The sequence below is a fragment of the Zootoca vivipara genome, chromosome Z, assembly GCF_963506605.1.
Source record: "Zootoca vivipara chromosome Z, rZooViv1.1, whole genome shotgun sequence".
NCBI classification, from domain to species: Eukaryota; Metazoa; Chordata; class Lepidosauria; order Squamata; family Lacertidae; genus Zootoca; species Zootoca vivipara.
This window is the reverse complement of record NC_083294.1, coordinates 14,067,102-14,092,918: the sequence shown is the minus strand read 5'-3', so window position 1 is coordinate 14,092,918 and position 25,817 is coordinate 14,067,102. Positions and strand designations below refer to the sequence as shown.

The following is a 25,817-nucleotide window of genomic DNA, read 5'->3' as shown; positions in this document are numbered from 1 at the left end:
CGAGAAAAGGGAAAACTTGGCAGCTATGGTAAGGTTATGAGCTAAATTCTAAAAAGTTGGCGGGGTGCGCTGAAGAAAGCTGAAAATGGGCGGGGGAAAGTAAAACAGGTCTGAGGACGAGGCAGACTTTTTTCCCGCCACAGAATTGGCAGGTGAAGAACGAGTGGGGGGAGGGGAGAGGAGGAGGAAGGCGGGAGCCGTTTGTGTCTGTTGCCCCTCCCCCTTCCCCGGCCAGCCATGGAGAACTACGAGGTGGGGGGGGCAAAGGGTTGGCCTGAGGAGAGGTGGGGGGGGGGACACGACAATTTGAGGCGAGGAGGAGGGAAAGCAACGGAGGTTTAACTCCTCCCCCTCCCCACACATGCATTTGAAGTGACGGAGGGGGCAGGATTGGGGAGGGGATCTATATCTACATCTCCCCCCCCAGATGCTGTTAAGACTACAATTCCCGTCATCCCCTGATGGTTTGTCAATTCTGGCTCATGGGGCTTTCTGGGAGTTGTGGTTCAACAACATCTGGAGGGTGAAAAGAGCATTTCTGTAACCTCTCCGCATGCTGTTAAGGCTACAATTTCCTTTATCCCCCGACTACTGGACCATGCTGACATCTGGGAGTTGTAGTACAATCACATCTGGAGGCCCAAAATGGCTGCTGCCCATCCTCTATGTACATTTATTTCATTGCAGGAGAGTGGTAGGAATTGGGGGTGGGGGAGTTTAACATATGGGCAATTTGTGTGAGAAGGCATATCAGACCTAGGGAGGGGCGTCTGGAGGTAAGCCAGGTTTTCAAGGAGGGGATAGATGGAACTATGCTGCTATCATCGTTGTCATTCGTTGTCTTTTTATTTTACTATTCCCACTAGAATGGTTTTAAAGGTGTGGGTGTTGCCTCCATGTGGGTCGTGAGTCCCGGAGGAAAGAGAATCAGTGAGAGCTGCAAACAGGGAATGTTTCAACTGTTTTTAATTCTGAATTTTAAATGTTCTCCAAAGAATAATTGGAACTGTAGTTTGTTAAAGGTGCTGGGAATTGTAGCTCTGTGAAGGAGTAAACTGCATATATTAAAAGCACATTTAATGCACATCTGAAGTTCATAACTTCCCCCAAAGAATCCCAGGAACTGTTGTTTCCTCCTCACAGAGCTATAAGTTCTTAAACTAAGTTCCCATATATTTTTCAAAGGACACTGTCAGCTTTAAATGCGCGTTGAACGGGCTCTAGATGTACAGTGTGGATCTGCTTGAAAATTCCTTTTCTTTGTTCCCAGTATATTGTGATGGATTAATTTGGAACTCCCTGCCAGTGCATATTGACATCAGACAGGCACTTTTACTGTCCCCTTTGTGACAACTGCTAAAAACATTTTGTGTCTACAGTGTGGATCTGATTAAAATAATCAATATACTGTATTTCTTCACAGTATATTGTGATCTGTGTACCAAGCATTCTGTGTGTAGCTGAAATGTATCTGTCTTGTCTTGAGGAAGTACAGTATGGTGCCTTTAAGGTGTTCCCACTGTCCTTAAACCACTTGACTTACATACAGTACATCTACTATTCCTTGCAGATTCTGAATACGCTGCCTCATGGGGCCCTTGGGACAATGCTAATAGTGGAATCAAAAGTGGAGAAAGAAAAAGATGGCAGCAGAAAGAAGTATATTATGAAAAAGGTAAGGGGGGGGAGCAAGGGCCTTTATGGACAAGATGGGTCTCCAGTGATTTTATTTTATTATATCTGATTTGATTGATTGCAAGGATGGGGGACACGTGGCTTGAAAGGAGTACATGTGGATCTAAGGGTCTTAGTTGACCACAAGCTTAACATGAGTCAATTGTGTGACGCAGCAGCAAAAATGGCTAATGTAATCCTAGGTTGCATCAACTGAAGTACAGTAGAGTGTCCAGATCAAGGGAAGTTATAGCATCACTCTATTCTTCCTTGGTCAGCCCCCACCTGGAGTACAGTGGCCAGTTCTGGGCAACACAGTTTAAGGAGGATATTGACAACTTGGAAGGTGTGGAGAGAAGGGGCACCAAGATGATTGAATGTCTGGAAACTAGGCCTTAGGGGGGAAAGTGAAGAGAGTTGGGCATGTTTAGCCTGGATAAAAGAAGACTGGAAGTGGAAAGGATAGTGTCAGAGGGTCGTCGTGGCTACTCTAGAGTAACTCCGCCTGAGTCCAGTTTGTCTTCAAAGAAGTTTATTGTGCTATCTATTTACAGTGTAGAGACAGCTTAAAACATGACCTCTCATCCTGAATCAGAATCCGGCAATGGCGTACATCTGTTCCTACGCCAGCAAAGTAGTCTGGGTACCCCAAAATGCCACCACCTTGACCCGTGTTGCGGTGCTCTCCTCATTTCTGGCGCCGGAAGGAGCTATGCCCTTTCAGTTTCCTCCCTCAGCAGTCAGTTGCCTGGCTCTGCAGTATCCCCAAACATCTGCCTGCATCCCTCCGCCTCCGAGCTTTCCCATTGTTCCTCACTCTGATTTCTCTCCCCCTCCGAGTCTCTTCCTCCCCCTCTGGCTGCTTCAGAACCACTGGTGCTCTCTGTACTTGAGGTGGACGTTAGGATGATGGGGGATGGCTCCCTGTAGGGAGTCCCCCTTACAGATAGCCATCATCAAATATCTAAAGGATGGACGGACCAAACTTGTTTTCTGCTGCTCTGGAGGATAGAACCCAAACCTTTGTCTTCATAGACAAGAACTGGGCAGTCTCGAGCAGGTCGGCTGCCCTGGCGCTGAGGGGCGGAGATCGCTCCGGCGCCCCTGCCCTCGCAGGGCGCAGCATGGTTTCCGCGCAGCTTCGCCGCACGGCGCCCTGGCACACCGCGCCACTGGGGGTCTACCTAGAGCAGGCCCTGAACAAGAAAGGAGATTGCGACGAAATATTAGGAAGAATTTTCTAACAGTAAGAGCTGTTTGACAGTGGAATGGACTACCTTAGAAGGTGATGGGCTGTCCTTCATTGGAGGTTTTTAAAGAGATGGTCATCTGTCAGGGATTCTTTAGCTGTGAATCCTACATTGCAGAGGGTTGGACTAGATGAGCCTTAGAGAGGTCTCTTCCAACTCTATGATTCTATTATTTATATCCCACCTATTTCTCCCAGGACTTCATGGTGGCATACATGGTTCTATCTTGCTCCTTATTTAACACAACAACCCTGTGAGGTAGGTTAGGCTGAGAGGCAGGGCTGGCTCAAAGTCATATCCAGTGAGCTTCATGGTAGTGGGGGAACTCTGGTTTCCTAAGTCCTAGTCTGACACTCTAACCATTGCACCATATTGGCTGTATGAAAAACCACATATTCATCAAGAGCCCTTTGGCTTCTGTTACAAAATGTATTATTATATTAACAATCAGAACATTACTAGAGGAAAAGGACTTACATATTCTCACCAGTCCATTTTATCTGTTGTGTAATAGCCAGGACTTAATACAAACAAGCATTCAACAGGGTTTAGCCTGGGAACCTGCTTATATGTGGGTGTGTACTATATAATATTTATTTTTGATATTTATTCAGAAATGTATGACCTGTTTGCTTCTCGGTCTATATGGTTTGCAGTAAAAAAAATTTTTTTTACCGTACTTCATATAACCACACAGAGATATTTACAACACTCAATAATGTCAAAACGAAATGCCAGGGCTCAATGCTGTTGGGACATGTAAAGAGTCTTTTTTTCACTGAATAGCCACAATCAGGGCTGGATTTAGGTTCAATGAGGCACTAAGCTACTGAAGGAAATGGAGCCCTTACATGTCCAGCTGCCCTTTGTCAACAACAAATTGTTGCTGTTTTTTGTGTTGAATATATGCTATATGGTAATTTATGGACCTGTTGTTGTTGTTTAGTCGTTTAGTCGTGTCCGACTCTTCGTGACCCCATGGACCATAGCACGCCAGGCACTCCTGTCTTGCACTGCCTCCCGCAGTTTGGTCAAACTCATGTTCGTAGCTTCGAGAACACTGTCCAACCATCTTGTCCTCTGTCGTCCCCTTCTCCTAGTGCCCTCAATCTTTCCCAACATCAGGGTCTTTCCCAAGGATTCTTCTCTTCTCATGAGGTGGCCAAAGTATTGGAGCCTCAGCTTCACGATCTGTCCTTCCAGGGAGCACTCAGGGCTGATTTCCTTAAGAATGGATAGGTTTGATCTTCTTGCAGTCCATGGGACTCTCAAGAGTCTCCTCCAGCACCATAATTCAAAAGCATCAATTCTTCGACGATCAGCCTTCTTTATGGTCCAGCTCTCACTTCCATACATCACTACTGGGAAAACCATAGCTTTAACTATGGTTTAACTTTAACTTGTCGGCAAGGTGATGTCTCTGCTTTTTAAGATGCTGTCTAGGTTTGTCATTGCTTTTCTCCCAAGAAGCAGGCGTCTTTTAATTTCGTGACTGCTGTCACCATCTGCAGTGATTAAGGAGCCCAAGAAAGTAAAATCTCTCACTGCCTCCATTTCTTCCCCTTCTATTTGCCAGGAGGTGATGTGACCAGTGGCCATGATCTTGGTTTATGGACCTAATAGGTATCTAAAGCCATTTGCACATAACAAAATATGTATTTTATCAAAGTAATTGATAAAGAAATGCGCAAATCAGTTTAGGGAGCAGGCTAGCAGGCGGGGCCCATTACTTAAATCATAGGAGCCTACACAACACAAAACACTGTTGCTGTATGTAGGTTTTATTTTTGTTTTTTATCTTATATTTTTGAAATGTACATCCATTTTTTTTAGAATAAATTTTTATTCAATTTTCCAATTTAACAAATTTAAAATAAAAATAAAATAAAAAAACAATCTTTTCTACAAAACATCTTATATTATCGTCTTACATCTTGCTCTGCCGAGCAGTGACTTCCCCCCCTCCCCTCATGCGGGTATCTTGTTAACTCCAGTTTTTGCAGTTCCTTTTTAACTTTTTTTAGTCAATTCGTAGGATTTATTTCAATCCTGCAAGTGTTTTCAAAGATCTACAGTTTTTCTCCATATAGTCCACATATTTACTCCAGTCCTTTTGAAACTTCATCTCTCCTTGGTCTCGGATCTTGCAAGTCAGTCTAGCTAATTCAGCATAGTCCATCATTTTCATCTGCCACTCATCAATTGTAGGTACATCCTGTAATTTCCATTTTTGGGCTAACAATGTCCTAGCCGCGGTTGTCGCATACATAAACAATACTTGATCTTCTTTTCTAATCCCTTCTCCTATTATTCCCAACAAAAATGCTTCCGGTTTTTTTGGGAAAGTATATTTAAACATCTTTTTCAATTCATTATATAACATCTCCCAAAATCTTTTTACCTTATCGCATGTCCACCACATATGATAAAATTCACCATCTTTCTCTTTACATTTCCAGCATGCTTTTTCACTCATTCTATACATTTTAGCTAATTTAACTGGTGTTAAATACCATCTATACATCATCTTATATACATTTTCCTTCAAGGCGGTACATGCTGTGAATCTTAAAGTTTGATTCCATAATTTCAACCACGCGTCATATTCAATATTATGCCCAAAGTCTTTTGCCCATTTAATCATCACCTCTTTTGTTAACTCATCTTTTGTGTACCACTCTAACAACAAATCATACATTTTTGACAAAAGCTTTGTTTTGCCTTCTAGCACTTCCATTTGAAATCTGGACCTTTTGTCCTCAAAACCTATTTTCCTATCTTCTCTAAGAACATCATTTATTTGATGATATTGTATCCATCCTGTTAAGGCCTCTTTGATTTCCTCATATGGTTTCAGTCCCTAGCCTTTTTCAGTTTTTGTCAAAATTTCCTCATATGTGGCCCTCCTCCCCTCCATATTTACTTTCTTAACTGTTAGTACCTCTGCTGGTGATATCCACCATGGTGTCTTAGTCTCTAACAGCATTTTATTCCTTTCCCACACCTCGTACAGAGATCTTCTAATCACATGGTTTGTAAACCCTTGATGGGACTTTTTTTTATCATACCATAAATATGCATGCCATCCAAATCTGTTGTTAAAACCTTCCAAGTCTAGCAGGTCTATATTCTTCAAAACTATCCATTCTTTTATCCAGCACAGACAAGATGCTTCATAATACAGTCTCAAGTCTGGTAAGGAAAATCCACCTCTTTCTTTTCGATCTATCAAAATTTTATGTTTTATTCTAGGCTTTTTCCCCTGCCAGACAAATCTTGACAGAATCTTCTGCCATTCTTGAAATTGTCTTGTGCCTTTCACTACAGGTATAGTTTGAAATAAGAATAACATATTCGGTAACACATTCATCTTTATTGCTGCTATTCTTCTGAAATGTACATCCAGTTGTTTTTGTCCTTTAAATTTTTGGTGGGCCCCCAAGAGAGTGGGGCCCTAAGCTATAGCTTGTTTAGCTTATACTGTACGTGAATCCGGCATTGGCCACAATAATTCTCTAGAGACATTCAGAATTAGAAGGACTTCTGAGTTGTAATTCTGAAAATAAGGTAAAGGTAAAGGACCCCTGGACGTTTAAGTTCAGTCAAAGGCGACTATGGGGTACGGTGCTCATCTTACTTCAGGCTGAGGGAACTGGTGTTTGTTCACAGACAGCTTTCCGGGTCATGTGACAAGCAGGACTAAACCGCTTCTGGCACAATGGAACACCGTGAAGGAAGCCAGAGCACTCGGAAACACTGTTTACCTTCCCACCTCAGTGATACCTATTTATCTGTTTGCACTGGTATGCCTTCAAACTGCTAGGTTGGCAGAAGCCGGGACAGAGCAACGGGAGCTCACCCCTTTGTGTGGATTTGAACTGCCAACCTTCCAATCAGCAAGCCCATGAGGCTCAGTGGTTTAGACCACATCACCACCTGCGTCTGGAGATAGGAATGCAAGGTAGAAAACTGTTTTATATTGTAGTTTGTTGAGACTGCTGGGTATTACAGCTCTGTGAGAGTGAAACTACACCCCACAAGATTCCTTAGGGGAAGCCATGTGCTTTAAATGTGTGTTAAATGTTTAAGTGTATTGAATGTGCCTTAAGTGTTTGGAGTGGATAATAAGTTGTTCTACTTTTACCAACTTATTTGTTGTTTGTTGTTTTGTGCAGGTTGAATGTATTGATGAAAAGCAAGCAAATGATGCTCTCCAAGAGGTAGCTTTCTGTTAATCTTTCTTTTTTATTTCACACATCGAGTGAAGGAGGCAGAGGAGTAGCTAGCCGCTTGGGTGCCCGGGGTGGCGCGTGCACCCTGCAACCAGGGGTGGAGCAAGCTGCCAATGGGGGGGGGAGGCAGCTGTAGGGTGGCTGAGGCAGTAGGCAGACACAAGCCCCACGCTGCTCAAAAAAACATGGAGTTTGCAGGCACTGGTATGTCCACCCACCGCCGCCTCCTCAGGATAGATGCGTGGCTCTGACACACTGCAGGCCCCGCAGTGTGACGCCCACTGCCCCCTGCATTACCTAGCCTCTGGATTAGACAGATTCATGGAGGAGAGGGGCTGTTGAAGGCTACTAGCCATAAAGGCTGTGCTCTGCCTGCAAAGTTGGAGGCAGCAATGGTTCTGGTTTCTGGAAATAACTCAAGGAGAGAGTGTTTCTGCAGTGGCGTAGGAAGGGGCGTGCGGTGGGTGTGGGAGTTGTTTTTTCAAAAAACACATATTTTTGCTTTTTTGTCACCCCCCTCAATGATGACACCCAAGGCGGCCTGCACCCACCGCACCCCCTTCCTATGGCACTGGAAGTAGGATATTGCCTATTTGTGGTATAGTATCAGACCAACCAACTATCTGGCTCAGCATTGTCTATGCTGAATGGCAGTGATTCTCCAGGGTGATGCTCTACCACTGATCTATGCCCCATTCCTAAACTATGAAAGCATATGGCACAATACATTTATTTGTCTTTAGAGCAGCACATTACTACAACACACTAAGCTTCCCTTCTGGACTTCATGCAGGAAACCACAAGGGATTTACCAATGGTTAGTCCTACTCAGAGTAGACCCATTGAAATTGATAGACATGACTAAATTGCTGCAGTTTGTGTGTTGTCTGTGGTCAAGAATGGAAACCAGTTAAGCAAATTAATGACTGGTACTTGTACACATCATAGTTGTTGGGGTTTTTTAAAGTTTACTAACAATATACAATTAATAAATGCTGTCTTACCATTCTTCTGATATGTCCTTTACACTGAAATGAATAGGTAGCCGTGTTGGTCTGAGTCGAAGCAAAATAAAAAAAATCCTTCAGCAGCACCTTAAAGACCAACTAAGTTTATATTTTGGTATGAGCTTTCGTGTGCATGCACGAAAATCTGTGTATCTGAAGAAGTACACGTAATCTGTGTATCTGAAGAAGTGTGCATGCACACGAAAGCTCATACCAAAATATAAACTTAGTTGGTCTTTAAGGTGCTGCTGAAGGAATTTTTTTATTTTACTGAAATGAATGTAAGTTGCATTAAGGAGGGGACAGTGTGATGAATAATGTCATATTTGGTGGAAGCGAAATGGAAGTAGTGCTGATTGTGAGAAATATAGGTTGGAATGGAAACAGCTTTTCTTCTTATGCCTCTACTTTCAAAGAAGCTGGGCTATTACCTGTGAATCAGGAACAGGGGTTGATTTTAAAACAAGCCAACTTCAGACCATAGAACTATGGAACTGGCTTATTTAACTTACTCATGGACTCAGGTTTCTCAAAGCTGCCTCTGATATTATTAGTTTTTATTATTAAGTGCCTAAAGCATCTAACCACTTGACAAAAATTAGAAACAGCAAGCCCCTGCACCAACCCCAACTGCAGGCTTAAACTTATAATTACATCCCCGATTAGTCAATGGCGACACACATACAAAAAATTATGGGGATGGCACAGAAGGGACTAAGGATATTTCTAGGCTGGCAAGAAAGAAAAATTGCAGCATATGTTAACGATAGTTTAGAAATGGGGGGCAAGTTGGGGAGCAAGTTCCTTGTTAGATGGTGCTTTCCTCCCTGCCCGGTTCTGCCTATATGATTAGTTACTCTCCTGTAATTTTAGAATTACATTATCCAGATGTGGAAAGGGTGGAGTCCCATGGCAGAGTAACTGGAAATCTCTTGCAAAGCTAGGATCCCTCTCTAAACCTAGGTGAGGATTGTTACAAACCGTAGATCTATCTTGGCTTGGAAGGTGGTTGGACTCCCAATCCCTCCCTCCCCTAAAAAAGAAGTTAAGGTGTGATCCTAAGCACAGTTTCATGGGAGCATGGTCTGCTGAAATCAGTTGTATAGCATCCAGCAGCATGACTGAATCAGGAGGAGAAATTTGGCAAACAAGGGACTGCACCACTTTAGCTTAAATTGTTTTAGTTTACTATAGAACCTTTCTCATCATTTTTCTGAAAGGCCATGGAACTGCTGAAGCTGAATCATCAGAACATCTGCAGCTACAAAGAACTTTTCATCATCTGGGACAACAAGGTGACAATTTCCTAAGGCTACTATGGTATATACGGGACCCAGGTGGCGCTGTGGTTAAACCACTGAGCCTAGGGCTTGCTGATCAGAAGGTCGGCGGTTCGAATCCCTGTGACGGGGTGAGCTCCCGTTGCTTGGTCCCAGCTCCTGCCAACCTAGCAGTTCGAAAGCACGTCAAAATGCAAGTAGATAAATAGGAACCGCTACAGCGGGAAGGTAAACGGCGTTTCCATGTGCTGCTCTGGTTTGCCAGAAGCGGCTTTGTCATGCTGGCCACATGACCTGGAAGCTATACACTGGCTCCCTCGGCCAATAATGCGAGATGAGCGCGCAACCCCAGAGTCGGTCACGACTGGACCTAATGGTCAGGGGTCCCTTTACCTTTACCTTACTATGGTATATACCAGGCATCCCCAAACTTCGGCCCTCCAGATGTTTTGGACTACAATTCCCATCTTCCCAGACCACTGGTCCTGTTAGCTAGGGATCATGGGAGTTGTAGGCCAAAACATCGTACAGTATGTACGCTTACTGAAAAGATTAAGTTTCCTGAATTCAATGAGACTTGCTCCCAAGTAAATTGCAGCAGCTCTAAACTGGTGATCCAGGGATGTGTCGCTTCTGAATCCATATCAGTGTAGTCCAGTGGATGCCTTTAAATAACAATGATCCATACCATGGAGACCCATGTTCATATTCCCCATAGTTGTTAGATCTGTGATTTCCCTGTAACTGGATCGTACCACCTTAGGTTGGGGAAGGTAGGATGGGGGGCAGACAAATATTTTAATGCATCCCCATTTATTTATTTTGTCAAATTACTTGTACTTACAAAAAGTATCATGTTAGGGAGAAGCTCTGCCAAATTATCATATGAAGAGGCCGGACCACATGCACTTAGGCAGATTGCAAGTCCTGGGATTTATTGCCTGACCCTATATGCAAAGATTGGGTGGTGGTTTCACTTGGAAAAGCCTGTACAGTGTTATTAGCATCCCCCTTCCCCACACTGGGCTGGAACTGGTGTAGGAAGCCTTACTGTGACAAACTTTGAAACCCCTTGACTAAATTGGCATGGTGATTTTCATCTTCATCCTGTTCCATGCAGATTTCCTCCCTCTTTCTTTGTGTGGTGATGCATTATTCAGATCAAGGGGACCTTTCATCTCTGATCAAGGCCAAGAGGCAAAAACCTGAGAAAATTAAAAAGAAGGTAGAAAAGAATGTTTTTATTTAATAAATATGTATAATACAAATAGTAATAATTGTGGAAGGTTAGCAGCCAAACTTAACAAGTGCATATTCTTGCTGGTTAGCATTAGAAGGGGCTAGGTCCACAGAGCTTTGTAGCCGATAGGCAGATACTCAGGCCATAGAAAAGCAATTGGTAGAGAAGGTTCTGCGTGGTGTCATTTTCTCCTCCTGAAGAGGAAGGAGCATATACTGTAGTACATCTGTTCCTATCTCTCTTCCTTGGACCAGCCATGAGGGCAGGCATTTCCTTTGTTTGCTCCAGTCCCAGGCACATGCCTAAGACTGGTTATACTGAATATATAGTTTGTCTGCATAGTTTTTTTACAGCTACTGATTATTCCTGCCTGGGTAGCTAAGTACACAAACTCCTTGTGGGCATTAACCACAGGAACTGTTGAGAGAATGTCTACTTCTGGGACCTGGTTCTGGGTGTTGTCACTCGCAGGCTCAGCCTACTCTTGGCATGTTTCACAACAAAAATCTATGTTATGATAGCATAATCAGAAAACAGGTGGGCAAATGTTGCTACGGAAGGAAGAGCATTATTCCCATTGCCCATCCTTTCTTTGTCAAGGGTCAACAGGAAGGAGAGAATTTCTGAAGACTTTAACATGGCATGACAGCAAACTTTTCTCCTGTATATTATGTCCTCATTATTTCATATATTTCTTTCCATAGGTGATTAAAATGTTTCTAGGGCAGATGGTGGATGCTTTAGTTTACATCCACAAACAAACCATTTTTCACAGGTGAGGTGTCAGTTTTTCAAAATATTGTTTTGTTATTTATCTGCAGTAGTTTGTAGTGCAAAACCTAAGGTCTTTTAACAAATGAACTCTTAACATGGCTGCAACTCTATTTCAACATGCTGTAAAAACAACTCTGATGTGTTTCAGAAACCTCAAACCATCCAACATCCTTTTAGACGACAAGGCATCTTTCGTGCTTGGTGATTTCAGCACGGAAACCCTAATGAATGATGAGATGAAATGGAAGATTAGGGTGGAAGAAGGTAGCAATGTGTTGTTATCTTTTCAGCAGCCCTGTTCTTCAGAAAGACTGTGGGGTTTTTGAAAATATATGGTCAAGGAGAAAATATTTCCTTATGACATGACATTGTTGGCATCTAGAAGAACGTTAAAGTATACAGTATGTAATTTAGTAATGGTAGTTTGACATATATGTGGAGTGTTCCACACCATACATGTAAAGTGCAATACTTCCCCCAATGGACCTTTGGAATAGTAGTTTGCAGAGCTGCAATTCCCAGCACCTAAATTAGAATTCCCCCCCCCCAAAAAAAATGGGGGGAAGCCACATGCTTTAAATGTACATTAAATGTATGGTGTGGATGGTTAGTGAGTCTCAGTGCAATAGACATGTGCTCATATTGTCAGAACATATTCACATCCAGTACGTTACAATGGGTTGTATCCAGATTAAAACTGAGGAGGAGGAGGAGGTGAGTCTCAGAGGAGAGTTATTGAAATTAACTGAAATTACCTACTTATTACTTTAAAAGGGTCTACTCTGAGACTTGATGGAAGTTCCAACAACATATATAGAGGGCCACACTCCCTATCCCTGTTTGAAGCTGTTCTGTCACCTCATGTGAAGCAACACGTTGGGTTGCCATATGTCCTCTTTTTCCAGGACACGTTCTCTTTATCATGGGTATGTAAAATGAGAGTTGCCATAGGTATCCATAGTTAAAAGTCAGCAGATGTGTCCCCTTTTTTGCCCTTCAAAATATGGCAACCCTAAGTTACAGTGACATTATTATTATTACCTGTCCCTTCACAAGCAAGGTTTTAACGATTTAAAGTTCAGCATTAAAGACCATTAGAACAAACTGCAGTCACAGGAATGGGGTGGGTCCTGAAAATACACATGTTAGGTGTCAAAAGGTCAGTGTATAGAGGCTCGTGTTCACCATTTCCTGAAAGCTTGAGCACAGCAAATAAATCTCTGTGGGGAGGGAGTTACACAACGGAGACTGCTCTCCTAGACCAACACCACCCCACATTTATGAGGACTACCAAGAGGGGCCCCACTTTACTGATCTTAGTACCCAGGAGCAGTGCTTTCTTTCTGGGGGGACACAGGAGGACACATACCCCAAAACATTTTGTGAATTTAAGTTTGGCCTCATTGAGGGGCAGTATTTAAATAAGAGTAGGAAAATGAGAGTACCCCTAAACATTTTTAGGGGGGGGAGCACTTCCCAGGAGGGACTATAGGGAAGGAGGCAGTCTTCCAAATATTTGGGGCCTGTTATTCAGGGCTTTAAACACTACCACAGACACCTTAAATAAGGCCCAGAAACAAACTGACAGATCTCTGCAGTGCCCCATGCAAACTGAATGGTAGCTTATCCTTAGAATGTTTTGCGGGTTCTTTTACAGTTAAGGTGTAGAAATGGTTCTCTGAATATGGAAAGCTTGAAAACCACTATCTTTATTTATTTCATTGCATTTATAGACCACCTTTTTGTCTAAGGAACTCAACATGGTTCTCCCCCTCCTCCTTTAATCCCCACAACAACCCTGGAAAATAGATTAGGCTGAGAGGCAGTGACTGGCCCAGGGTCAGCTGGGAAGCTTTATGGCCAAGTGGGGATTTATCTATCAGGTTCTAGTCTGGCACTCTAACCACCATGCCACGCTGGCTCTTCAGTTTATTAAATGTATGAATTGCCTTTTATAAACATCTCAAGGTGATTTACAAACATATCACAAAAATGGTACAGAGCAGCGATTGAAGATAGGTTTAAAAATTGAACAAAATTAACATTAACACATAAAGCACAGACCTACCCCCTCCCCATCTAGCTAGAAAACATTTACAAAACAAAAAATATGTATTCAGTTGTTGCCTTCTGATGGAATATTGTTACACCTCCAAAGAGATGTTACTCTTGGTTACAAAGGAAAAGTTACAAGGGATAAAAATAAACAAATAAACCACACCCCTTGGCTTTTCTTCCCACAGATCCTCCATTCAAATCCTGGATGGCTCCAGAGGCACTCAAATTTTCTTTCAGTGACAAATCTGACATCTGGTCTCTTGGCTGTATTCTTCTCGACATGATCTCCTGTGTGAAAGTAAATTTCCCCTTTAACCGTACTGTGAAGGTGTTCAGAGTTGGCTCTTGAGATAGATAGTTACATTAAATACACGCAGAATGCGGTTTTCAGTGACTGATATTCAGAAACCTACCAACAGTATATATATAAGAGGTATAAGAGGTATCTCCAACTGGTATCCAGAAGCATGCTGCCTCCAACATTGGAGATGTCTACGAAAGATATACCCACCTCTGTTATGTATATGATAATAGATCTATTGTGCTAAATGATTAGATTTTGTAAATATTAGGATTTAATTATAACTTCTACAGTATGTTATAACTGGGATATGTTATAAGACGGTCTCAGTGTGTATTAGAAGGGGTTAATGTAACTGGTTTGAGGAGTTTAATTAGCATTTATGTGTAAACATATAAATATAAGGCCTTGAGAATGTAATCAAGATCCATGTGTATTGGAATATGTGTGTGGACCTACATATGAGCATCATCAATTAGCATGTGAAAATTCAATTAACCTAGGTAAGCATCCTAAGTGTGTACTAGCCATTAATCCTAGTATAGGGACTCAGGTGGCACTGTGGTCTAAATCACTGAGCCTCTTGGGCTTGCTGATCCAGAAGGTCAGCAGTTTGAATCCCTGCGACAGAGTGAGCTCCTGCTGCTCTGTCCCAGCTCCTGCCAACCTAGCAGTTCGAAAGCACACCAGTGCAAGTAGATAAATAGGTACTGCTGTGGCGGGAAGGTAAATGGAGTTTTGTGTGCTCTGGTTTACATCAAGGTGTCACGTTGTGCCAGAAGCGGTTTAGTCATGTTGGCCACATGACCTGGAACGCGGTCTGTGGACAAACGCCGGCTCCCTCGGCCTGAAAGTGAGATGATGAGCGCTGAAACCCCATAGTCACCTTTGACTGAACTTATGGTAACCGTCCAGGGGTCCTTTTATCTTAATCCTAGTCAATCAACAAGTGTTGATGAGGTCAAAGCATCAAAAGAACTGAATATTAGAATACAAATGAATAAAGGGGGATACTTTTGGAAACAGCAGAATTAGGAGATAGTACCAGGAAGCAGAGAATAAAGTATGGGACCCAGTTGGTTGGTTTGTGTGTGTGTGTGTGTTTTGGACTACAACTCCCATCAGCCGCAAGCAGCATTGCTGATAGTTGGGGATGATAGAAGTTGTAGTCCCAAAAAATCTGGAGAGCACCCAAGTTTTCAAAGGCTGGTTCATTGGAAGTCCCCCCCTCCCCTCCAACTTTGATTAGCTTTGGTCTCTGTACAGTCACACAATTGGGAACATTTTCAAGCTAGATGTGTTTTGGCATGTGCCCCATTTCTACCCTTTAAGTAACGGGGTCATGGTTCCTGCATCCCACTCAGTTTGCAGTTGCCTCAGAGGGAACTTGCTCTGTCTAGAGTATCCTGGTGGGTCAACCTTACCACCCAAGATACAGATTTGGTTTGTTTACATTTAAGTGATGAGAAGGCATTCCCCAAGCTAAACACTTTGGAGGTGCCCTTAAGGACATTAGGAAAAGCTTTGCTGGATAAGGTCAAAGCCCATTAAGTCCAACATGTTGTTCTTACAGTGGCCAACCAGAGGCCCATTAAGGGAAGCCTGAAAGCAGAACCTGAATCTTTCCCACTCGCGATTCCCAGCAACAGGTATTGAGGCATGCTACCTCTGACAGCAGAGGGACCCAGGTGGCGCTGTGGGTTAAACCACTGAGCCTAGGGCTTGCTGATCAGAAGGTCGGCGGTTCGAATCCCTGTGACGGGGTGAGCTCCCGTTGCTTGGTCCCAGCTCCTGCCAACCTAGCAGTTCGAAAGCATGTCAAAATGCAAGTAGATAAATAGGAACCGCTACAGCGGGAAGGTAAACGGCGTTTCCTTGTGCTGCTCTGGTTTGCCAGAAGCGGCTTTGTCATGCTGGCCACATGACCTGGAAGCTATACGCCGGCTCCCTCGGCCAATAATGCGAGATGAGCGCGCAACCCCAGAGTCGGTCACGACTGGACCTAATGGTCAGGGGTCCCTTTACCTTTACCAGGAAGCAGAGAATAAAGTATGCTTATATGTGCCCTGGAGTCCAAGATAAGCTGCAGAGCAAAAAAAAGATGTTGATGATGCTGCCATGAGGATAGGCCGGCACTGCATCTTGGGGTGCTGTTGCTGTGCACCCCTCCATTGAAGACTAAAGGTTACATATATGTGTAAAACACTCATATATCTTAAAACTCTACTGCCTCTGCCATGTCTGAACTTCCATCAGACACATGACTGGATGAGTTTCTGGAATCCTTGGATGTGTGTATGTATGTGTGTACATATAGAGGTTGGAGGTACTTCCACTGTCAGGCTGTATGCTTCTGAACAAGGGGGTGGCACTTACTGCAGGCCCTGCAGCCCGCCCGAGCCACACGTCTCTCCTGGGAGTGACACAGTGACTCAGGTGCCTGCAGGCTCTGCTCTGCCTGAAACGGCAGTGTGGGGCTTGCATCTGCCCACCATCTCCCCCTCAGGCTGCCACCCTACAGCTGAGGGGGAGGCACTGGCAAGGCTCCACGCAGTGCGCCCTGCCCTGGTTCATCTTGCCCTCATGGGTGGCTCGCCTCACCCCTGGATGCAAGGCACGCATGCTGCCCTGGGCACCTGAGTGGCTAGGTATGCCGCTGCTTCTGAATACCAGTTGCTGGAAACCACAGGAAGGAAGAGTGTGGCACTCATGTCTGGCTTGTAGGCCTCCCATGGGAGCATCTGGTTCGCCACTGAGAGAAGAGGATGCTGGGCTAGATGGGTCACTAGCCTGACAGAGCAGATTCTTCTTATCACTCAAGTCTTCACAACATTGAATTGCGCACCTCAGCATTGAGGTTTCTCTTCTTAGGTGTGGAAAAGAGGAAACCATTGGACATTTTACTACAAACTTCAGTTCTGAAAAGTTAACTACTTTTGATTATCGTGGGAGAAACTGAGGCTGCGCAGCGCCCTCCTGCCGACCCAGCCTACCCCTAGAGCCGGCCCAGGGATCATGCCTTTCTGGTGCCAGTGTCATAGCTTCTTGCTAAGTAGCTCTGGCAGCTGTAGTCCTGCAAGCAAATGAAGATGCTGTTAGGGCAGGCATGTCCAAAGTCCGTTTTGGGGACCTAATCTGGCCCACCATTCAGTTTAATCAGGCCCCTGTGGAAGTTTATTTCCTGGGGTAAAATCCTAAAGAAAGCTCAACAAATTCAACCCTTAAAAAAGCTCAACAACTTTGGGGTAAAAGCTCAATAAATCTGGCCATCTTTGAAAAAAGTTTGGACACCACTTAGGGTATGTCTTTACAGGAAGTGTAACCCTCCTGTGGACCCATTTCTTTCTGTAAGGTAAAGGTAAAGGGACCCATGACCATTAGGTCCAGTCGTGACTGACTCTGGGGTTGCGGCGCTCATCTCGCGTTATTGGCCGAGGGAGCCGGCGTACAGCTTCCGGGTCAGGTGGCCAGCATGACTAAGCCGCTTCTGGCAAGCCAGAGCGGCACATGGAAATGCCGTTTACCTTCCCACAGGAGTGGTACCTATTTATCTACTTGCACTTAGTCGTGCTTTCGAACTGCTAGGTTGGCAGGAGCTGGGACCAAGCAACAGGAACTCACCCCGTCGCAGGGATTCGAACCGCCGACCTTCTGATCAACAAGCCCTAGGCTCTGTAGTTTAACCCACAGCACCAACTACATATCAGTGATAAACCAGAAGTGAAAGAAAGCAGAACCTATAGAAAATAAAATTGTTCAAAGGCTTTGCCAGTTGGCAAGGTCACTTCCATCATTTGAATTATGAACAACCCATGCTCACTTTAGATATGTATGAAGAGTTAGGGGGTCTGCAGATGAAGGCTAGTCTATTAAGGAAAGTGGAGCACTGCACTACTCCTCACTGCCTTCAGCCAACCCCCTTCTTCCTGCCTTCCTACTTACAACCAATCCAAAGGACAACTCTGGCTGCCAGCAGCGTCCTCAAGTCTCAGTTCTGCTATTCTAGAACTCGTGTCATTGGCTCTGGCTCCACTAATAATATAAGTGTAAGTCATAGCTGTCAAGTTTTCCCTTTTCTCGCAAGGAAGCGTATTCAGCATTAGGGGATTTCCCTTTTTTTTGAAAAGGAGAACTTGACAGCTATGGTGTAAGTGCCTTCTGCCCCACCCGTCCCAACGGGCACCAACCAGCACTCACACTTATCTTATTATTGGTTACATTTTTGTCCCACTGTTCCTCCCAAAGATGCTCAGAATAGCAGCTATACCAGGGGTCCCCAGACTTACCCACCTTTGGGCCGGTGCCCGCCGCGCCGATCGCACGGCTGGCCGGAGGGCAGGGGAGTGCGCGCGCAGTGGGCCGGAGGGTGGGGGATTGCGCGCCAGTGTGCATGTGCACACCCATTTATTGGCGCGGTGGCGCGCTTCCAGGCCGAAAAAAATCGCCGAAAATTGTTTGTGCGCATGCGTATGGGCCTCCCCGACCCGGAAGTGCACCTCCCCTGACCCGGAAGTGCATCGGAAATGACCTCTTCTGGGTCGGGAGAGGCCCATACGCATGCGCAGAAACGATTTTCAGCGATTTTTTTCAGATCTGGAATGGCGCCGCCGCGCAGCGCGCTTCAAGAGCAGGCGGCGGCAGCGGGCGGGGGGGCGTTGCGGGCCGGATTGGGAGGCCAATTGGGCCGCATCTGGTTCGCGGGCCGTAGTCTGGGGACCCCTGAGCTATACTATAAGCAGTTCTGCTACAATGAGCCTGTAAAGAGAAAACATACGCAGATTTCATTATGTGCTCCTTTTGTGTATTTGCATGAGTTTCTTTTTAGGTGAAAGATCCAGTTTCATTGCTGCATAACATTAAGGAGAATAGCAGTCACCTGGAAGAAGCCCTGATAACTATGAAGCAGACGGATACACCTTTGTCTTCTCTTTTGCTAATGATGCTGCAGATTGAGCCAACAATGAGGCCCACATCAGGGTCAGTCCTAGGTTTGTTTTCTCCCTTGCTCCACCCAATAACTCACACAATGCATTTAAAGGACATTTATACCACTTCACTGTAGTAGTCACAGCTTCCCCCAAAGAATCCTTGGAATTGTAGTTACAGGTAGGTAGCCGTGTTGGTCTGCTGTAGTCAAAACAAATTTAAAAAATCCTTCCGGTAGCACCTTAAAGGTAAAGGGACCACTGACCGTTAGGTCCAGTTGTGGACAACTCTGGGGTTGCGGCGCTCATCTCGCTTTACTGGCCGAGGGAGCCAGAGTACAGCTTCCGAGTCATGTGGCCAGCATGACTAAGCCGCTTCTGGCGAACCAGAGCAGCGCACGGAAATGTCGTTTACCTCCCCACAGGAGCGGTACCTATTTATCTGCTTGCACTTTGACGTGCTTTCGAACTGCTAGGTTGGCAGGAGTAGCACCTTAAGAGACCAACTAAGTTTGTCACTGGTATGAGCTTTCATGTGCATGCACACGTCTTCAGAATTGTATGGAATTGTGGTTTACCTCTCCCACAACAATGCCCTTTACTCTTAACAAACTACAGTTCTCAGGATTCTTTGGGAAAGCCATGGGCTTTAAATGGACTTTAAATGTGTGGTGTGGATGTAACTATGGAAGTTACTGTCGTTGTTCACTGAAAGAGAGGGTAGTTGGCTAAACTTAAAGGTTTATGCCCCCAATCTCAAAGAGAAATTAGGATCCCTCAAAATGAATGCCCAGCTTTAACAATTAAATAATCCCTTCCCTTTATTTTGCTTATTTTACATTTCTAACTTACCTTTTAGCCCAAATTGGACCCTCAACATAATGTACATATTTTAAACTAAATTAATTGATTCCCCACTCCACTTCTCTTGCTACTTTAGGGAGCTAACTGACAATGCATTCATCAGAGAATGCCTGATTCTTGCTGGGTCACCCTTAGTAAAGGTGAAGAAGACTCTGCCTCCAGGATTACAGGACTTAATACTCAACGGTGGGATCCCAACTGTTCTAGGTAATGCTGGAAAAGCAGCTCTGAAACAGAGGCTTGTAGCTTTCTTGGGAATATGAAAGAATGTAATATATGAGGGGTTGTTTGTGGGCTGCATTTTCAAAGTGATTCAGATGCACCCCCACTTCCAAACACAGTCCCTGTCTTATTGTTGCCTTGAACCTCTTCCCCTTTACACTCAATGACAGAAACATGCAGAAAATCTGAAACCATTAAAACCCCACATAATCCTTTTGTTTTAGGCAGATGGGTTAGTGAGAGAACATGTTCTGCATTTGAGGTACCCACAAACTGTCTCGTAAGGGCGTGGCTAAACTAAGGCTTAATCCAGGGATTTGCAGTTGATGTTTCATGCCCTTAAATGCAGTGGGTTTGTATCCAGTGTTAGTCATACTCAGAGAGTAGACATACAGTACTGAAACTGGGGGCACGTATTCCCAGTAAAGTTTGTGGGCAGGCTGTGGACATATAGTTGCATCCAACTGCGTTCTACTCAGAGTTGGACCCATGAAATGAATAACCCTAAATTCATTGTGGCATTAATTTTAATGGATCTACTTTGAGTAGGATTAATATTGGACAAGCCACGGGTATTATATGCTGCTATTATCAGAAAACATTAACCCATGCACATTTATAGGCATTTAATAGGGTATTTGAAGAACAATGAGCTGTATCCAATGCTAGTGCTACCAGTCATACAGCTAATTTAGGTCCAGTAATTTCAGTGATTCTCCTTGGAGTAGGATTAGCACAGAATACAATTCTGTGTATTCTCTCTCTCTCTCTCTCTCTCTCTCTCTCTCTCTCTCTCTCTCTCTCTCTCTCTCCTGTTTTGTCTCCTGCAGAATTCATGCTGTCTTACGAGGACATAGAGGAAGCTCAAGAAAAGAGCATTGAGCGTCTAACTGTCCTCTTGAAAGAAGAAAAGGGTACGCTTTGACTGTGCTGCTGTCTCTCATTGGATACATATAAATTGATGCACAGGGTTCCATGAGGATAAGGAGCATGAGTCAGAGTGGGAAAGCAGAGTGTTGGAATTCTCCCCAAAGAGAGTGCAAATGTGGAGGTTTCTCCTGCCCGCCCCTGCTATACTTGTAATATAGGCATAAACAGTGCTATTTTTGTATGAAAAGGTGCTGGAACTCACCATGAACACCACCCCTCATTCTCGTTCTGGTGAGTTCCAGCTGAAAAAAAAAGCCCTGGGCATGTTACTTCTGTTTGGAGGGTAGTGTTGTTCAGAGCCAAACTGGATGGGAAAGGCTTATCTTGGTCATAAGAGTGGGGCATTGTGCTAGTTGCATGTGCCATAGCTCCTACCAGTGGGTTGGGATTTACTGCATTTCCAGCAACATTTCAAGGATTGGGAAAGAACCGTGAGTGATTGAAATCAGCTACATGAGAGGTGTATGTGACATGGGGGGCAGGAAAAGACGCATCTGGATTGGCTGTGTGATCAGGAACTTCATTGTACAGCCAATCTATGCAGAAAACAGATTTGAAGTCACCATCCTGGTTAGACTTGGCTAGATTGGCTGTGCTGGATTGGCTGTGCATCTACCGTGTTCCCCCTTTTTTAAGACACCGTCTTACAACTTTTTTTCCTCAAAAAAACACACGGTGGCTTATTTTCAGGGGGTGTCTTTTTTAAAAAAAGTGCCGGTACAAATGGGTCCCACTGGCTCAGGACGCTTGGCGCTCTCTTCCGCGCGCATTTCCTGCCTCTTCTATTCTCTCCGTTTCCCCTCCTCCCCATCCTGAATCAAGGGCTCTCCTTCCTTGGAGGCTTCTAATCAGAGGCTGGATGGCCACCTGCCTAGGAGACAGACACCTCACTCTATGAGGTGGATTTAAACCTCATAGGATGCCGGAGCAGGAGGTATACATGAAGCTGCCCACCGTCATGTCAGTGTAGGTGGGACTGCGCTGGTCGCAGTCGAAGCACTTGCGGTTGGGTGGGAGCACTGGGAGGCTGCTCATCTCCCATGGCTTCGAAGGCGGCGGCGGCCGGGTGTGTGTGCGTGCGGAGGTATAGAGGCTGCTCCCCAGGCTCTCTCATGCTGGCCGGGGAATGAGGAGGGAGGCCGGGACCCGTCCCGCTCCGAGACGCTCGTGAGGGAAGCGCGAGGGGGACGAGGCTTGGGCCTGCGCCTCTGGCGCGCACAACCCCAACTGACAGACCGACGGAAAGAAGGGAAGGGAGGGGGGAAAGGGAAGGAGGGGGAGAGGAGCGGCATCAGCTCTCGGCGAGGAGGCCGGGGCAGCTGAATGACAAGCCGAAGAGGAACCTGCACGGCACCTTTTCTTTGTCGGGGGGGGGGGGGAGAGACGCGATCACAAACATACAGGGGAGAGAGAGAGAGAAAGACGCACGGGGAGGGAGAGAGAGAGAGAGACGTGCGCACACACAGAGAAAGGGGGGGAGAGAGAAAGACGAACGGGGAGGGAGAGAGAGACGCGCACGTGCACAGAGAAAGGGATGGACACGCACACAGAGAGTGCGGAGCTGCTTCGCGCTTTGTCAGCGCTGCAGCCACCGCCGCTTCTGAGCGCTAACCCGACCTGGCTGGCTTACTCCTCCTGCCACGGCCGGCATTGCAGGAGCTGGGTCCTGCTGGCTTGTGCCCTCGGTGCTCTGTGCGGCACTGCTGCACGCTTTATCGGCGCTGCAGCAGCCGCCGCCGCTTCCGGGCACCGACCCAACCCGGCAGGCTTCCTCCTCCTGTTGCGGCCACCGTGCTGGGTCCCGCTAGCTGGCTGGGGCGCTCAGTGGTCTTGCTCCGCACGTCGCGGAAGTATGGCTTATTTTCGGGGTATGTCTTACATTTCTCAAACGATTAAAAACCCTGCCATGCCTTACTTTTTGACTACGTATTAAAAAAGGGGAAACACGGTATGTTCCCTATGGGGTAACTCAATCGTATAGTCAGTTCCTGCAGAAAGCAGCTTTGCCAGCCTTATGCAGCTGCTATGCGGTACCTTGTAAGTTCTGCAGCCACGCTGATAGTCACTGCATGCCTGTCAACTTGGCCTGCTCCCAGACCCCAGAGATATCATACAGCAAAGTGGCAACCCCTAAAGAAGAAGTGCTGTGGACCATCATCCTCTGCCCACATCCACATATCTGCATTTCCCAGCATCCATGCAAAGAAAATTTTAAAAATTTAAACTATAAGAAAAGAGCAGTAACATGTATAATAATAATAATAATAATAATAATAATAATAATAATAATAATAGCAACTGCTGTTTCTTCCCCACAGCCAATCTAAAAGTCTTCTTTGGAGTAACGGAGCTTGTTATCTCTGCAATGAAGAATCACATTGATTCTCCTGAGGTACAGTTAGCTGGATATTCTTTGCTGCTTGAGCTCACTAGCAGAGGTAAGGGTGATGAGCAATGATTGAGTTCCATACCAATTTTATTTTATTTTATTTTATTTATTTATTGAATTTATATACCACCCTATACTTGGAGGTCTCAAATTATAGGCAAAGTGTCTTGCTATTCTTATCATCTTCTTTCACCTAAGTTGAACTTGCTTTAATCTACTTCTTACCGTGTTCTTTGACCTCTTTTTTTAGCTGTTAGATGTTGACTTGCCCCAAAGCTGCAAAGTGGCTCTTCTGATTTGTGTCTCTTTAATGGAAAAGCGGGAGGGGCACAGACAATGCAATGTAATAAACCAAGTTTAAGTGCTCATCTGCCAGACACCTCAGCTTTCACTATGGTTAACATTGGCTACGGTTTAGTATTATGTGTGAACCAGGCCAGAGACTGTTCCTGAATCCAGTCTTGTGTCTATGTAGCAAGAGATGTTCTCTTTGCAGTGGAGGCAGGCCCATTGTGACAAATGGAGCGCTGCACCACCAACTTCAATCTGCCTTCAGCTAGCCCCCACCTGCCTTTTCTCTTTCTTCTGATATGTCCCGGGGGGGTGGCCCTGTCTGCCAGGAACTTCCTTCTTAGTCTGAGTGTTGCCCTTTTCTTTATTTAACAAAACATATATACTGCTTGATTATAGTAAAACCTCTAAGTGGTTTATAAGAAATGACCAAATTCAACATGGAGGCAGATGGAATGAGTTGACTCTGCTTGTCATTGGCACTGGCTCCCCATATTGTTGGCCTCCCTGCCTTACACCCTGTCCTAATAGGCACCAGTCACCATCATTTTTTTTTATTGGCACCTTTGTGATGAGCTGTTGGAATGAGTATCTGATGCCTCCTTGATTTTATGTTATGCTTTTGGCAGCCATGAGGCAGAACCTGAATGTTGAATTCCTAGCCTCCGAAAACATACTCGATTGCCTGTTAGCCTCCATGAGAACTCATTTCAACAACCAAGAGTTGATCTGGATGATTTGCACATTGTTCATGATGATGTCGACTAATGGTAGGTACAATATAGACCAGATACTGCCCTAGTTCAAAGTGGTATCCTGTTTACTCCAGAAAGCAGTGGTGAGCTTGGTCCTGGAGCCTGGTAAATAATGGAATAATGGTTGCACTCACACTATATATTTAAAGCACATTTGCAGGAATATAACAGTCATGCTTCCCCCCAAGGAATCCTGGGAATTTTAGCTTGCCCCTCACAGAGCTATAATTTCTAGCATCCATGTTGGGCAAAATATTCCTGCATTGCAGGGGTTTGGACTAAATGATCCTTGTGGTCCCTTCCAACTCTACAATTCTGTGATTTTGTAAAGAGTTATACTTCCCAGGATCCTTTTTGGGAAGTCCTGTGCTTTAAATATATGTTGTGTATGTATTCAGTGTTTGCTGACAAAGCCCAGGGTAGCAACATGTGTTATTTCACTCATTACAAAATGTAGACACAGCCAGCGCTGCTATGTTTGGGGACCCTTTTGCTCAGGGGACCAGAGCTGCTTCCTCAAAGTATGCCTTGGTGGTAGCAGTGAGAAGGCAGCTTTTTTTGTTTTAGGGATGAACAGCTAATGGCTTGAGGGTTCTCTAACCAGACTCGCACTTGAGCCAAGAAAGAGGCAAAGGGCATTTTAAAGTACTCCACACCCCTGTGTAAACAGCAACAGATGCTCAGGGCTTGCACATGCTTCTGCTTTTCCCACCACTTTCTACTGGTAAAACCCACTCTTTACTGCTGAATTGGAGCAAACGTCAATTGGGTTTTCTGTGGATTGATGTTTGCTCTGATTCAGCAGTAAAGAGTGGGTTTTCCTGGTGAAAGTGGTGGGGCAAATGGAAAACCACTTGGACCCATGCCTACAAAGCATGGGACAAGTAGAACACTGCTCTGACCTGTGCTTTCTAGGCACATGACAAGTGGAAGTATGGACAGGCCCTTAGTTGGAAGTCTCAACTGCACACACGATATGTCCAGAGAGGAACCTTTTTTTAGCCTGAGGGGGCTGCTTTCCGGGCCATATATTGGTGGTAGATGCTGTGAAGAGGGGCAGCAAACACACACGTTTCTCAAGTTTTCATCCAAGCATGCTAGAAGCATTATCAGAGTTCCAAGGGCACATTCCAACCAGACAAAAACACTCAGGGAGGGTGCAAAGCAGGGCTGGTGAGGGATGTGGCCTGGGGAGAACCACGGGGGCCAAATAGAAATGCTTGGAGGGCCGCATCTGGACCGCAGGCCTGAGGCTCCCCACCCCTGTGTTATGTGAGGCAAGATACAGACCAATGAGAGTCAGTAGCTGTGATGCTTCTATGGAGGACTCTGCCAAAGCCCCCATTTCTCTTCATACTGGGGAAAGGAAGCCAAATAACTATTAACTTGGACTGGTAATGGACTGGATGAGAGCCAACAAGCTGAAGCTCAATCCAGATAAGACTGAGGCAGAGTTAGTGGGTGGTTTGCTAGATCAGATGGATGAGAGGTTGCCTGCTCTTGGTCAGGTTACATTGCCTCTGAAGGAACCGGTACGCAGCTTGGGAGTATTTCTGAATCTGTTGGTTGAGGCTCAGGTGGTCTCGATGGTGCAGAATTCCTTCCATTAGCTTTGGCAGGTGACC

General features: G+C 45.2%; 1 protein-coding gene across 1 annotated transcript in view; it reads left to right on the top strand.

The window, feature by feature from the left end:
* Nucleotides 1-1,576: 1,576 nt before the first annotated feature.
* STKLD1 (serine/threonine kinase like domain containing 1) overlaps nt 1,577-25,817 on the top strand; it is a 29,441-nt gene continuing 5,200 nt past the window's right edge. Inside the window, exons 1-12 of the mRNA XM_060270564.1 lie at nt 1,577-1,675; nt 7,100-7,144; nt 9,384-9,458; nt 10,564-10,668; nt 11,388-11,458; nt 11,606-11,721; nt 13,701-13,813; nt 18,642-18,874; nt 19,682-19,812; nt 20,658-20,741; nt 23,076-23,195; nt 24,067-24,207. Of these exons, the coding sequence (XP_060126547.1) occupies nt 1,607-1,675; nt 7,100-7,144; nt 9,384-9,458; nt 10,564-10,668; nt 11,388-11,458; nt 11,606-11,721; nt 13,701-13,813; nt 18,642-18,874; nt 19,682-19,812; nt 20,658-20,741; nt 23,076-23,195; nt 24,067-24,207 (1,303 nt within the window). The 5' untranslated portion in view covers nt 1,577-1,606. The remainder of the gene's footprint in view (nt 1,676-7,099; nt 7,145-9,383; nt 9,459-10,563; nt 10,669-11,387; nt 11,459-11,605; nt 11,722-13,700; nt 13,814-18,641; nt 18,875-19,681; nt 19,813-20,657; nt 20,742-23,075; nt 23,196-24,066; nt 24,208-25,817) is intronic.